This window comes from Corvus kubaryi, unplaced genomic scaffold, assembly GCF_017639235.1.
Source record: "Corvus kubaryi isolate FWS band 111438036 unplaced genomic scaffold, C.kubaryi_AGA036_p1.0 138, whole genome shotgun sequence".
In the NCBI taxonomy this organism is placed as follows: domain Eukaryota; kingdom Metazoa; phylum Chordata; class Aves; order Passeriformes; family Corvidae; genus Corvus; species Corvus kubaryi.
Window position 1 is genome coordinate 11,836,958 of NW_024580672.1, and position 13,987 is coordinate 11,850,944.

Here is a 13,987-nt window from a genome sequence, read left to right on the forward strand (position 1 = left end):
AGGCCTAGGCCTGAAAAAAACAACCCAAGAGCCAGCATTTGGTGTGGGTAAGTCTGAATTCACATCCATGCTGGATAAACGCAGTACGTGGGATACCTTCCCACCTCTTTTACCATGGGCATGAGTTGGGGCTCCTGCTCAGCTGCCCATTGAAAAATATTTAGATATCAGTTGTTGCTGAGATTTACATCCTTCTTTCAGACTTTCTTGAAATCAGACAATTTGCTCAAAACTGAGGGGGTGAGGAAGAAAGATCTGACATGGGACTTGCAGAAAAAACAACTCGGTGTCCTCAGTTCCTCGGGATTTCTGACAACAGCAGTGGGCAATGGACCAAATTGGAAATTAGTTCAGCAGAGTACTGTGGGACACAATTTGCTGGCAGAGGCCTCTTTAAATCAACAGTGAAATTTGATCTGAAGTGGCCTCAGTGCCAGTCTGAAGGACTGCCAGCTTGGGTCGGCCCCAGTTACAGGCAGGCTTATTCAGAGCTGTGCCCCTTATGACTCCTACTGGTGGTCAAGCTTAGCAGCCCTGGTACTGCTGCCCTTGTTTGAAACAGCCCTTTTCCTGGGGCTGACTGGAAAGACTTGAGACTTCATGGATGAGCACAGTAGTGTCTTGCTTAGGTGTCAGAGAACAATGGTTTACCAGGGGGAATTACTTTGTCTCCTTCTGTGTTGTTCATCGTGCTGCCCTCTCTGGTTTTCCTTGACTTTTGCTCCATCCGAGGTGAGTGACTAGCTCACCACAGACCACTAATGATTCACAGGCCATTGGAGACTGCCCTCTTCTTTCTAAACAGTATTTTTCCTCTGTGTCCCAGAATCCCTCACTTGTCTTGCTGATACAGTTCCTGCAACTACTGTCTCCAGTTTATCCCCAGGGAAGACTCTCTCCTCTTTTCTGTTGTCTCTGCTGTAGCACTTGTATGGCCTGATCCTCCTAAAAATCTATAGGACTTCCTGGGAGATGATCCCATCTTATCTTGTCTTTCCAGGCTTTTATCCATTCCTATGTAAAGAAGTTTTTTACCCTGTGGTTGCTCCTTGACTGTCTCAGGACTCCAAACCCCATGGCAGAGATTCTGTCCCTTCCAAAAAGCTTCTCCTCTCTGGGTGCAATTAGGTACTTACTTTGCATGTGCAATTACTGCAGTCAGCACACAAAATATTGAAATGGTATTTGGTATGTGCAGTTGTTATACACACTGTCCATAGCACAGACTGGAGGTAAGTTTGTAGAAAAGTATCTCACACAGGTGAGGAGCATCCAGGATCTTGGTTCCCAAGCTCTGAGTTTATCAGCCTGTCCTGTTTGAGAGAAGATAGTTCTTTGCAGTAGCAAATCACACCCTCTCATCTCAGAGGTGGCCAGTACATTACCCATTTGGAATTTTGATGCTTCTCCACGGTTCATTCCAGTGATGTGGAAATTGTTGGGTTAAACAGCATAAGAGAAGCCTGGTAAATGCCTAAACATTGTTGCACAGAAATGCACATAATGAATCTCGTCCTTTAACAGACTTTCAAATAGATATGCCCCAGAGTTTTATCTTCCATCTTTTGATTTGTACAGAAAATGGCCTAATTTAAGCTGATTGGGATCTAAGAGGCCCATGTTGTGTGTCATTTAACAGCCTGGAATTCCTATGCACTTCAGGGTACAGGGTATTTTATGTTGTTAAAGACTAGAGGGAGGAAGGAGAGTTAATATTCTGTGCCTCTTGGAAGGCAATCCACTTGTATTAATTGATGTCTCAGCATAAACAGTCCTATCATATATGGGTTTGCTTTCATTCTGAGTGAAGTACACATTACTGATAGTAAATTGAAATAACTGCAAAGAGCAATACAGCATCCTTAACTGCTGGGCTCGATTCTAGCACTGCACAGGGCTCTCCATTCACCTCTTGCTTTATATTCATTGTTTCAAAGGAGAAGTAGCACAAAGAGAAGCTGCTGTGTAAGAGAGGACAAGTTATAACCTGGGCCTTGGAAAACTGGAGAGGTGGATGCAGTCAAATGCTTGACTTCCCTGTGGTCAGTGCCAGCAGTGTCAGTGTTAATACCTGCTCGTGGCACCTTTGTAGCAGACACTAAAGATCTCATCACACACGACACATAACTAACCTGCACTTGCCACAGTGACATCAGTGACATCAGCCTGTGTTCTGAAGTATGAGTTGGTATCTGGGTAAAGGCTGGATAAAGCAAACACACCTCCTCCAGCAGCAGCCACAGGGCTCCCAAATGTCTTGGCCTCTGCACATTCTCCTTGACAAGAGGTGGAACTATTATCATCATTAGTATAAGAAACAATTACTGGCTGCAGTGAGACTTTCATAGTAAGTGAGGTATAGATCTCCCTTATCTTATAACACCTCTGCCTTCCTACAGAAAATATACAGGATATGGTATCCCATACCAGCCTCTTTGCCTTGCAGCTTGTCTCCCAGGACAGATAAAATCTCCCTATTCTTTGAACTAACCCTGGCGTGAGTTAGTTATTCTGGCTACTGTGAGAGTCACATTGCAGAATAAACTCTTTCTTTGCTTCTTTCTCAGATCCCTTTGTAGTGCCCATAGAAATCCAGAGAGTGCTGGCCAAGAGAAGTGAAAGTATTTGTTTCCTTTATGCATCTATCACCCTGTTTATACCTGTCCCTCCTGGAAAAGCACAGAGCTTCGTGGTGCTGGGTTAGACAGCAATTTTCCTTTTGCTCACAGAACTGTCTTTGCTGTGGTCTCCCAAATACCCTTGATTTGCTTGTCTTAAACAAGATGAAAGCTCCAACTCTAACTTTTTGTGGTTTCAGCTACTTAATCCAGGCTTCTTTTTCACCTCTTCTTGATGTAAGCATCAGCCTGGGTGCTTTGTTGCTCTAGTATTTCTCAGGTTGCAAGGTAGAGCTCCAACTCTATGACTCTTTCACTTCAGCCAGACCTTCATTGCATGGTGTCCATGCCCTTGGGATTTTGCAAGATGTAAGCACTGAGTGACCCCTGAACTTCACCTGTGAGGTCGAGAAAGATAGCCTGTAAGTTTGCAGTGTGCTCTTTGCTTCCAGGGAGCACACTGGGTTTGGGCTGTGAGAGCTGCTGAATCAAAAATGTCTGTGGTGTCTGGAGCTTTCATGTTTCCCCTGCTTAGCTGGAGTGTGCCTGTGACTGCAGGAGGGTAATAGATGTGCTGGTGCCCCACTGCCCTTCTGGACACAGCAGACAGCAAGGCTCCAGTAAAGCCATAAAGTACACTCCTTTTCTGTTCCTCATGAAAGTCTGAACTGTTGTTCTCCATGTGGTTTGGATCTAACTTTTACTTCCTCAAACAGTGGTTGTCTGACGCCCATCTGCAAACACAGACCTTATGGTTTTGTGTGCAAAATCTGCCAGGCTGCTTTTTGACCTATTTCTGGACATTTCTTTAGCATAATGCAAAATCCCTTATGTTTTCATGGGCCTGTGAAGGACAAAATGTATTAGTGTTCTATTCAGAACAGTTTTTAAGTCTTTCGGGAAATACTTGAATGCAAAAAAGCCCATGGATCACCAGCTGATGTGGGTCACCAGGTACTGATGTACCTGAGAGGCAGAGATGAGCTGCAGCACAGAGGCTGGGCTCTGAGAGCATGGTTGGTCAAAAAACACTGAGCCCAAACAGAAGGAAGCTCTGGTTTCTGGCCAGTGCAGTATTGTTCCCATCACTGTGGGAACACAACAAATGGATGTGTAAATACATGTATTTTACAGCATTCAGAAATGATGGATGTGCTCACATCCTTCCCTAACATTATCGTTGATCTTTAACTACCACGTAACCAGGCAGCAGCAGGTGCTTTGTTCTTGTTTTAGCATGATGGTTTCAGAAGTCCCTGTTGGGCAAAACCTGAGTGGCCCTGGGGGACAGAATAGCTCTCCTACAGCCTTGGTTGGAAGCAAGAAAATCTGAAATTAATATGGATACTCTGGTATCCAGTATCCAGGCTCAGTAACGTCCCAACCTGCTCACGCTGGAGCAGCTCATGTGTTACGGGACAGACTGCCTAAGAGAGATGTTCACAGGAGCTCAGAACCCACATTGGTACCAGATTTTTGACAGAAGCTGGGTCCTGTTAAGATAACAAAATCAATGGCCCTGATACACCGAGACTGTTAAATGTGAGAAAAGGTATTGAACAGTTTTTGAGACAGGGTAAGAATTTTAGCTGACATGCTTAAAAAATCTGTCTCCTAACAAAAGGAAATCACATTGAGAGTTGTAAAAGGCATCTAAGTGACAGTCATAGGACTGTCAGGTACCCAGTGCTCACTAGACTGAACTGTATGAGAAGTGCAGAGATCTCTTGAGCTCCCTTAAATATGCCAGTCGATGGCTGCAGCCAGACCTCAGCAGCTGTACTAACCTTTTCCACTGTGTGCTGGAGGCTCTGGAGCCTGCAGATGGATGGAACAACACTGAAAATCTGTGATTACTATTGATAATTACCTGATCTTTATTATCTGTCCTATTTATGCAGCAAACGTGTTATAAAAGAGAGGGGGCTGTCAATGTGCTCCACATGAAACTCAGCATATGGGCAAGTTACTGTGTTGCATAAGACTTTATCTTCCTTAGAAACTATGGCAGGAGGCTCCCATACTTTGTCTTTTAGGTACAATGTTTAGTTAAGCTTCTGGAATAGTTGTCACAATGATTATGGGTAAAGAAAGCCCATAAAAAAGTTGAAGATCATCAAATTATGTGAAGTGTGAGCTGGACAGTAGTGGACATTTACTGACTGCATCCTGTAAACCAGGAAAAACAAAATTTAAGTGAGGTGGGTTCAAAGTGGGAAGAAAGGATGAGTCTGGAGTGCAGACCAACTGGTTATGCAGCATTGTTATAGAAATGTACGTAGATATAATATTTTTATTAAAAAATTAAGAGGGAGAGTTAATTGAAAACTGTATTTTTAGGAAGCATTGACTGTATCTGGTCTTCTTTCCATCATAGGTCCTCCAGCAGTACAGCTCTCTCCAGACTGCCATTAGGAGAGACGCTTAAAAGTTGGGACAGCCTCAGGACATACCCTGGAGAGTGGATTGCAATGTTCTGGGAAACCACCCAGTGCACCACAATAGACACAGAGAATCAAAGGCATCTCTGACAGCCACAGCTGCTGTATTTTTACATATGTCACAGGACATTTTATAAAAGGACAGTTATGGATTCAGGTAGCCACTCTCATAAAAACTGTAAGTGCTGTATGGGTCCCAAGAGACTCCTTACTTCACTTTCCTGTCCTGAAAGAGCTCTAATGATGGAGCTGCCATAGTCTCTCTGGGAAGTCTGATTGCTTTACAGAGCTTCAGTGTCTAACCATAGCACCTTAGGAGTCTGAACCCATGATTTCTTGTCTTATCCAGAACATTCATAAAGAACAGATTGTTTCTTTACTCCTTTCAGCAGCCTGTGAAAAATCTTGCCGTATAAAAATAATAGAATCATACCATATTTTAGGTCAGAAGAGACCCCATGGAATTGCCTAATCCAACCTCCTGCTCAAAGCAGGGCTAACTTCCAAGGTAGCACAAGACTTTGTCCAGTTGAGTTTTGAGTATTTCCAGGGACAAAGATACCACAGTGTCTCCGGGCTCCTACTCCCATCCTTAACCAGCCTCACATGACCCTGGATTGGCTCAATCTTTTTGTAACAGGATGGTATTGTTGGTTTATGATCATCTGGTGACCTCCAGCAATTTCCAGGCCTTTTTCTATAGGATGTCTGTATTTCAAATCGAATGGACTAATTCCCTGTCCTGTGTTTAGGTAGCTGATTATCTCTGCTTAAATGCTGCATTTGGCATTTGATCACACTGAATACCATACCATTTATTTCTGATCCTATTTCCAGTTTGGCAGACCATTTTGAATTGCAAACCTTTAGCATACTAGCAGCCTTTCCTAGCATGGTGTAGTCTGTACATGCCATGGTAAAGCTCTCTTCTGAAAACATAACACTCTCTTTCCTTTGGTGGGTGGACACAGAGGTTCATTTATTTGCACCTCTCCCATAGTGATGACAGAGGTGCAGAGAAAGCATCCATCTGCATTGGTCTTTGCTAATAATTGGGCTTTGTAAAGACAAAACAGCAAATGGAATTGATTCAAAATCTATTTAAGGTCAATTCCTGTGTGTTCAGCATATTTGAGATCAAGCACGAGACAAGTTAGCAGCAGAGACAATTGATCTGGGGGCTTTAGAGAGAGAGAGAATGTTTAAGTTGATTTACTTAGAATTATTTAGTTTTTAAAGTCATGGTTTGAAAGCTGGCTCTTGGTGGGAACTCTGTGCACACAATGAGCATGTTTGGCCTTGAGCACATGTATCTGGTTTTAGTTAAGCCAGGCTGGCCACACTCATTCCACTCTGCTCATGATCTCATTCCATGCTCCTTGTCATGGTATCTGCACACCATCCAGCAATATATTAAAGCATGAGTAACTTCTCTTATGTTGATTATTCCGTCACCAAGGGAGAAATGTGTCTTGTCTGGTAGGGAACTCAGATTGTTTTAAACAAAGCTCTGTACTTACACTGGAGAAAAGTCAAGAGCTGCGCCTTGTATTAGGAGGAAGAATTGGCAAGGTGTCTACTGGCCCTTGGGTAAGGCCATTTTGCAACTCAGACCAGCTACAACCAGAGAAAACCATGGTTCCTACACTGCTGAGCTCTTTCTGCACTGTGGAAAGGCCATTTGCCCTGCTGCCAGCATGCTTCATCAGCTCATATGCTGTGATACTTGGGGCACCTCCAAATTCTCCTATTAGTCCAGGAAGAGAAATGCTCCTAACAGTCTTTATTTTGCCTTTAATGAAATGACCAGGTTGGTGTTAGAAATGCAATGTGCTGTGTGTTAGCCGAGTGGAAGAGATGTCTCCAGGCTGTAGGGAGGAGAGGGAAGGCTTGAAAAACTTGTTCAGCTGCTCGGTGTTGATATTTGTGTGTGCAGTGAACGAGCTGAACCCTGTGCCCCTGCTGGGCCTGTGTTCAGTGTGTGTTACCACAGGGCAAGTTTTCTGCTTTGGTCATCTGTCAGACTGGAGGGGAAGGGCTCTTGCTAGTGGCTGTCATTAGAGGCTGCATCATTCTCTTTGCATATTTACTGAGCTGAACTCCAGCCTCAGCTCCCATCTGTGTGATAAATGAGGTACTTCTCTACAGTATCTCAAATGTGAGAGCTCCAAAACCCTTTATAGAGTCTAATTTAACTTAAGCTTGTGCCTGGAAGCGAAGTGCTCCTTTTTTTGGAGAGGGGTGAAAATGAGGGACTGAAGGCTGAGGCTAATCGCTTCTCTCATACACAGTCCTCAAAACAGATTTTGACTCAAACATGACCCCTCCTCAGTTCCTGTGTTCCACTTTCACTGCTCAGTCTTGTTCTGCTAAAAACAGCAGAAGAATCTGTGCTTGTGCTGTTTTTCACAATCCACAGCTGGCACTTGGAGTCCCTGTCTCCCAGGTTTGGTCCTCAGTAGCCTCCCTGCAGATAGGAACTGAAGGACATTTCTGGCACATGGGGTTTTCCTGACCTCCACTGCTGCTTTTTCTCTGGAGGATAGCTTCCAACTCATTGAGGACACCGTAGATCCAAACCCTCCGTGTCTCTGGCTCCTTATATGGTAACATGAAGAAGTCTAAGCATTTTAGTTCTGATTTGGAGTTACCCTGGTTGTCTTCTTGGTCAGGGAACTAGAAACTTTAAAACCTTAGGCAAGCTGGTTCTTACCACCAGGAAACCATCCCCTTAGCTCAAGCATGTGTGCTGCTGTCTCACTGTTGGCTTAGTGAAGACCAGGCTGCATTGGCAGCAATGAAAGTCCCCTACAAGCCTTTGCAGAAGGTAGAGTTTTAAGCATTCCAGGTTTTTTCCCTTCTGGAAGAGGCTTTAAGATATTTGTTGTTCTAACAGCAGAAGAAAGAGGCTGAGATGGAGGGAGGGAGCCAGACTGGCTGTGGGACAGATTTGGCTTTTCTGGCAGAGAGCACACTGATATGGAGTTGATGGTGGGCAGTGAGAGCAGGAGGTAATGGAGCTGGGGACATATAGAAGAGACTTGAAGAGGCTTTGCACTCCTGAGCCATCACATCCAGACATGCAGGAAGTTGAAAAAACATTCCTGATTGAGGGGAGAGGTGTCCTTGTTCATCCTAGAGCCAAATGCATTTTGGTGACTTATCCCTACCTCTGACAGAAGCCACTGTAGAAACAGGCAGAGCAGTGAGCATAGCTAAGGTTTCCTGCTTGCCAGACCCTCATGTTTGTTTCTGGAAAGTCCTTGAGTGACTTTGCCTGAATTTATCAAAGCCTGAAGGGGTGCAGTTTTGCACTAGGTTAGCAAAGAGTGCTTTGACAAAGTGATGTGTTCTTGTGCTTGGGTCCAGCCCAGCCTTCCGCGGGCTGTGTCCTCTCCTGCTACAAGCCCATGGCTGGCTGTAGTGTTGGGGGCACACACGGGATGTAACCACACGGGATGTAACCACACGGGATGTAACTGCACTAAATGACTTGAGACATGTTTAAGGGCAGAAACGAAAGGTTGTGGTGGCTAAGGGAGCTCCAGCAAATTTCAGGAGTTACAGGAGTTTGATGTCTCTTCAGGACCAGCTACTGGCATTAATAAAAGGTGTATGAGGATTCCTTTATCTCCTCCCTAGGTTTCATGCTGATGAGACCAATCCTGACAAGCACTGAGAGCTGCAACCCCTCCCACATATCCCCAGTGCCTTGTAAGCCTCAGTTTTGAAAAGTGACTGTAGATTTCTTCTCTCACGGCGCAGGTTCCACCATATTAGCAGAGCGGCTGGGATTGTCGACACCGAGCTCACCCACATCAACACCCAATTCCCCCACCGTCCTCTGCAGTGGCGTCTCTGGCCCTGTATTGTCTACGTGTGGCTCTGGCCCCCTCTGCAGCTCTATCAGTGGTAAGAGTGGTGGGATCCCCTGCTGCCTTTCCTTTGCCTCCCTTCATAATCTCACACTTGTCTCCCAGAAGGGCTCTCAAACCACAATAATCAACAGATTATTATTATCCCATCAGCTCCCCTGGGGAGGAAGGGAGAGCCTCTGCAAGGGCTATTTTCAGTCTGTTTTATGTGGAAGCCGCTTGGATGCCTAGACAGCAATATTTCTCTAACCCTTTTCATCATGCAAGGTCCCGAGGGAAGCAGCGGATTTTCTGCTGCGTGCGTGGCCCTGTGATGCAGAGCTCCTTCTGGAGAGCTGTGAGGCAGTGACACGTCTCACGCCAGCTTAGACTGGAGCTAAGGGTCTGCCTACACCTCCCCCTTCTCCCTCCACACGCCTTCAGTAAAATGCAGTATTGCTATTTCTAACATGCCAATGAAGTACAGTGATATTTAGATAAATGCACATGCAGTAAAAAAGGATAGGCTGTTCTGAAGCACTTAAAAAACTCCAGACACCTGCACGATCTCAAGGCATTGATGGTGGGATACATAACTTACCAAATCCTTGTTGCATGGTAACAGCTGTCTCTTGGCTTGCTCTTCGTGGGCAGCAGGCTCCAGTAGATGTTGCCTTTCTGCTGCCTTGAGCCTTGGTATGTGAACCAGGACTCAGCGAGTGAGACAGCAGGTCACAGGAGCATGCATTTCTGCTAGGGCATGGTTCCTCCCTCTTTAGCTTCAGGGCAGAAATTACCTTGGGATGTCAGGAAGCAACAGGAGTGACCATGTTTTTTTGTATTGCAGGCACAGCTCCCAACTCTCCGAGCAGCTTGCCAGAGTCACCCATCTCCCCGTCCGTCTCAGGGCCCTGGGTAGATGAATGCACCATCTGCTATGAGAACATGGTAGACACAGTCATTTACTCCTGTGGACACATGTGTCTCTGCTATTCATGTGGGCTGAAGCTCAAGAAGATGGCCAATGCCTGCTGCCCCATTTGCAGACGGGCCATCAAAGATATCATCAAAACATACCGCAGCGCTTAGAGCAGCAGCAGATGTCGTGGTGGGGACTGGGCATGTGGGGAGGAGGCTGTGAAGCAACACAGGTCGTGGTCTTTATTCATCACCCAGGACATACAAAAACCATCACCAATCACCACCCTGACCTCCTCTTCCATGGACAACAGATAAGACAAGCTTAGATGCTGCTCTTCTGCCCCCCAAGGAAGCTCTGGGGCTGAACTCCAGTGTCAGGGAAGTCACAATGGACTACTCTCCCTTGTGGATTTTAAACTTTATCTCAAAAAATGCCAGCTGGTGCACTCATCCCTTTTCTACACCATGCACGGCTGAGGGGAGTCTCCACTCTTTAGCAGAGACAGCAAGTGGTAAAAGGTTCAGTGCTACACATCTCCTTCCAGAGGCACCCCACATGCAGAGACAGCTTAGCAGAAGAGAAGAAACAAGCAATGTGTTTCTGTGTACAACCAGCCTGACCAGAGGAGGCTCCTTAGAAAGGACGGAACAAGGCAAGCATTGACCCAGCGAGGGAGGTGCAGTGAGCACACTCACAGCAGAGAGGCTGGGGCCAATGCAGAAAAGAACCCAAGATTTGTGAAGCAAAACCCACCCCATATCTGCAGACAGAAGAGAAGACCCCTGGCAGCCCCTTGAGGGCTGTCCCCAACTCCTCCGTTGCCATTCTCTGGCAGAGGCTTTCATGGTGGGTTTGGCAATGAACACTGGCAACAGCTCTGCTCCTTCCCAGCAGCGTTAGCCACCTCCTGTCACCATCCCGTTGCATGACGAGCGGCTCTCGAACCCCACTACCACCAACCTGTGTGTGGGGTCTCCACGCAGCACAAGGGATTCAGCAGCATCTCTTCTCCCATGGGCCTGTGGGAGAGGGAGACATAGCTCCCTCACCTTTCTCCCCCTACCATCCAGACAGCACTTGTGAGGAAAAACCCCAACCTCACTGGGGAAGAATGTATAAACCCACACATCTGTGGGTTACCTTTACTGGTAACTTTATCACTGTGCTTTAAGACAAAACCAGCCAGGTGGTAACTCAGCTCTTCACAGCCACACCGGCAGGACACGGCTGTCCTTATGCGTTAGGAAGTAAGGAATGAAAAAAAGTAACTTGAGGGGTTTGGTTTGCTTTGGTTTATTTAAACAAATCCCCTTCTCTCCTGCATGAGTCGGGAACCCAGCTGTGCCCAGCAGGGACAATGGTGGCCCCCATGGTTCCCATGCAAACAACTGCTGCTCTGCCATGGACATCGGCCTGACCTGGGGCTGCTGGCCCTTGGGCCTGGGCTGGGTGGCTTGGCAGCAGTAGGAGCTGTCTGCCTCCCTTCCCAACCCATCCTGCGCCCTTCCAAGGCTGCAGGGGAGGGAGGGACTGTGTCTGGGTTCTGAGGGGGGGTCAGGGCTGGGGTGCCACAGCAGTGGAGTTTGCCCCACCACATCACCCACCTGGCCAGACTAGGGAAGGCTGTGAAGTTGCACCCTTCCTGCTGAGCTTTTCCTTGCACCCCAGCATTTGGCCATTGATAGGATTGGGGGAACAGTGGGGCGTAGGGATAACAGCATTTAATGCACACATGCACTTGCTGCAGGGGACATCATGCCTCCCTCCCCCTCAGCAGCAGGTGGTTTTTTGCCACCCACACTGCCAGAGGCTGCTCCTAAAAACACCTGGAAAACACATCCTAGCTCTGTCTCTCAAGGAGATGCAAGAAGAGACTACTCACGGGGGAGCACATTGTAGAGCCTTTCTCTGAAGGTGCCACCATCACTGCAGCCTACCCTGGGGATCTGCAGCTGCCCCCAGCCTGCCCTGCAGGCAGCACCAACTTGAACGCTGATATCCAGGTGACAGGGATTTATGTTATTTCCTGGCATAGCTCTGATGTACAACCCAAACCCATTCCTGTCCCCCGGGCTAGCTGTCAAAAGCTCCAGAGCTCGTGGCTCCCATGCCCAGATGCCCTCACTGAGGGGCAGGAGGAGGCCAGTTGGCACAACCTGGGGAAGTCAGAACAGCCCTGCAAGGAGCACAGCTGGTCCTCAGGCACACAACCAGCTCCAACTGTGACCAGCACACAAAGGGAGCTTTTTTCAGTACTTACACAAACTCCAGTGCAAAGATTTCAAAAAGGAGGAACCCAAAGGGTAAGAAGGCGTTGATGTAATAGTGGATGTGGGGAAACGTGCAATAAGCAGCCTCCCGAGCCTTCACCACACCAGTGGGACCGGTCCCCCTCCATGTAGGAAAAGCCAAGGGGTAAATTTTATTTTTCAAGAAATTCCATCCATGGGTACCAGTGCAGTGGTGTGAATTCCCTTTTCACCTTTTGAATTGAGAGTGCTTTAATATATTAACTGTGTTTGTTTTACTGTGGACCAAACTCTCGGAGTTAGCAGAAGCTGAAAGCTCCCCCAGCATCTGAGTTCAAAAATTGGGGTTTAAGTCCTGCCCCTCCATAGGCTGGCCTCCAGCTGTAAGCAGGCAGGAGAACAAGGCTCTCTCCAGGGAGGTAAAAAAAAAAACCAGCAAAACCAATAAAAATAACAACAATCCTAATCTTTTGTTTTGTTTGACTGGTGTAGGTTCCCCATGTACCTCTGTGTTGTGTCATTTGCATTTCATTGCTTTACTTTAATATGTTTTGTGTTCTGTTTAAAGACAAGAATAACTCATTGTGAAAAATTGGATAACTGTGATCGTGAATAAAGTTGATTTAGATATCCTGCAGCAGCATGGGTGACTGAGTATTTACCACTTGGTAAGTGCAGCACAACACGATGGCCAGCACAATGAGAAGCTGAGGTAAAAGCCAGGGTGGCATGAGAGCCTCTTCCTTAGGGGGAGCTGGGTGGAGAGAGCTCAGGCTTTCCTTTAGTGCTTGAGGATGGGAGGGTGTTGGGAGATGGATATTAATATCCCCTTGGTGGACACCACACACATGTAAGGAATAAAGGAAACCACAGAAGTAAAAGCCAGGGCTGAGAGCATTCCTAAAACCTTAGGCCCCACGCTCCTGAGCCTCTTCACCCCCTCTCCAAAGAGAAGTCACAACTTCTCTACTCTCACTGCCTTGTTTACAGTCTCTTCTGTAACCACAAAAAAGTGCCCTCCACCAGCACAAGGAGGAAGTGTGCTTTGAGGAAATGCAGGACATGCTGCTCAGCCTAGCAGGGGCCAAGTAGGGTTGCTGAAAATGAGGCAGAGCAGTACCATCCTAGCCCTGAACTGAGCAACATACAGAGAAGGCCCACTGACAACCTGTAGTCTGGCCAAGCGAGATGCTAAGGTCAGATGCTTCCTGAATATGTAGCAAGAGACACAAGGATCCAAAGGGAATTTGGATTCTCCAGAGGTGATGCCAGTTCCCTCAAAACCCAATCCTCTGCTGCAGATATCTGCTCAGGAGCACACGTACAGCACAGCAAATGTGAGCTTTTCTCCTCATCTTTTTGTTTAACTATTCAGTAGATCAGAGACTATCTAAATCACGCTCTTGTCACAGGACATAAATTTGAGTTGGCATCTTCTCCCTCAGTGTGGGTGCTCCATCTGCCAAGGGACAGGAACACCCCAGGAGTGGTGTTCTCAGCCTCTCCAGCTGAAGCCATTCCACTCTTAACAGTTCCTCAGCAGCCTAAAACATTCCAGACTGGGTGAAGCGAAACCACTTCTCCAACCCAGCTTTCTCTTAACACCAGCCTGAAGAGATGCCAGCTGTTGGGACAAGGCAAGTCTGCTCACCCGTGTGCTGCCCTCCAAGTGCTGTTCCAGCTCCTGCTTTCCCCGGGATGGGAGGACCTCTAGTGGGTCTAGAAAGCCTCATTCCCTCAGGAGCGAGGGACAGAGCTGCTCAACACAGAATGCCCTAGAAACCGGCGGCACTGATTTGCCGGACGTGCTGAGCCCAAGCACTGCCACAGATTAGGACAAGTGAAGTGCTAACGCTCTGGGCCAAACTCAAATCCTCCCCTTCCTTGGCATCAGCAAGAAGGA

The 13,987-nt window shown here is 47.1% G+C and overlaps 1 protein-coding gene across 5 annotated transcripts in view; it reads left to right on the forward strand.

Moving 5' to 3' along the window:
- Positions 1-12,721, forward strand: part of NEURL1 (neuralized E3 ubiquitin protein ligase 1) — a 145,221-nt gene extending 132,500 nt beyond the window's left edge. For all 5 annotated transcript variants that reach the window (XM_042019246.1, XM_042019249.1, XM_042019250.1 and 2 more), the window contains exons 5-6: positions 8,825-8,971; positions 9,761-12,721. In XM_042019246.1, coding sequence (XP_041875180.1) covers positions 8,825-8,971; positions 9,761-10,002 — 389 coding nt within the window. In that variant the 3' untranslated portion in view covers positions 10,003-12,721. The remainder of the gene's footprint in view (positions 1-8,824; positions 8,972-9,760) is intronic.
- The last annotated feature ends 1,266 nt before the right edge of the window (positions 12,722-13,987 follow it).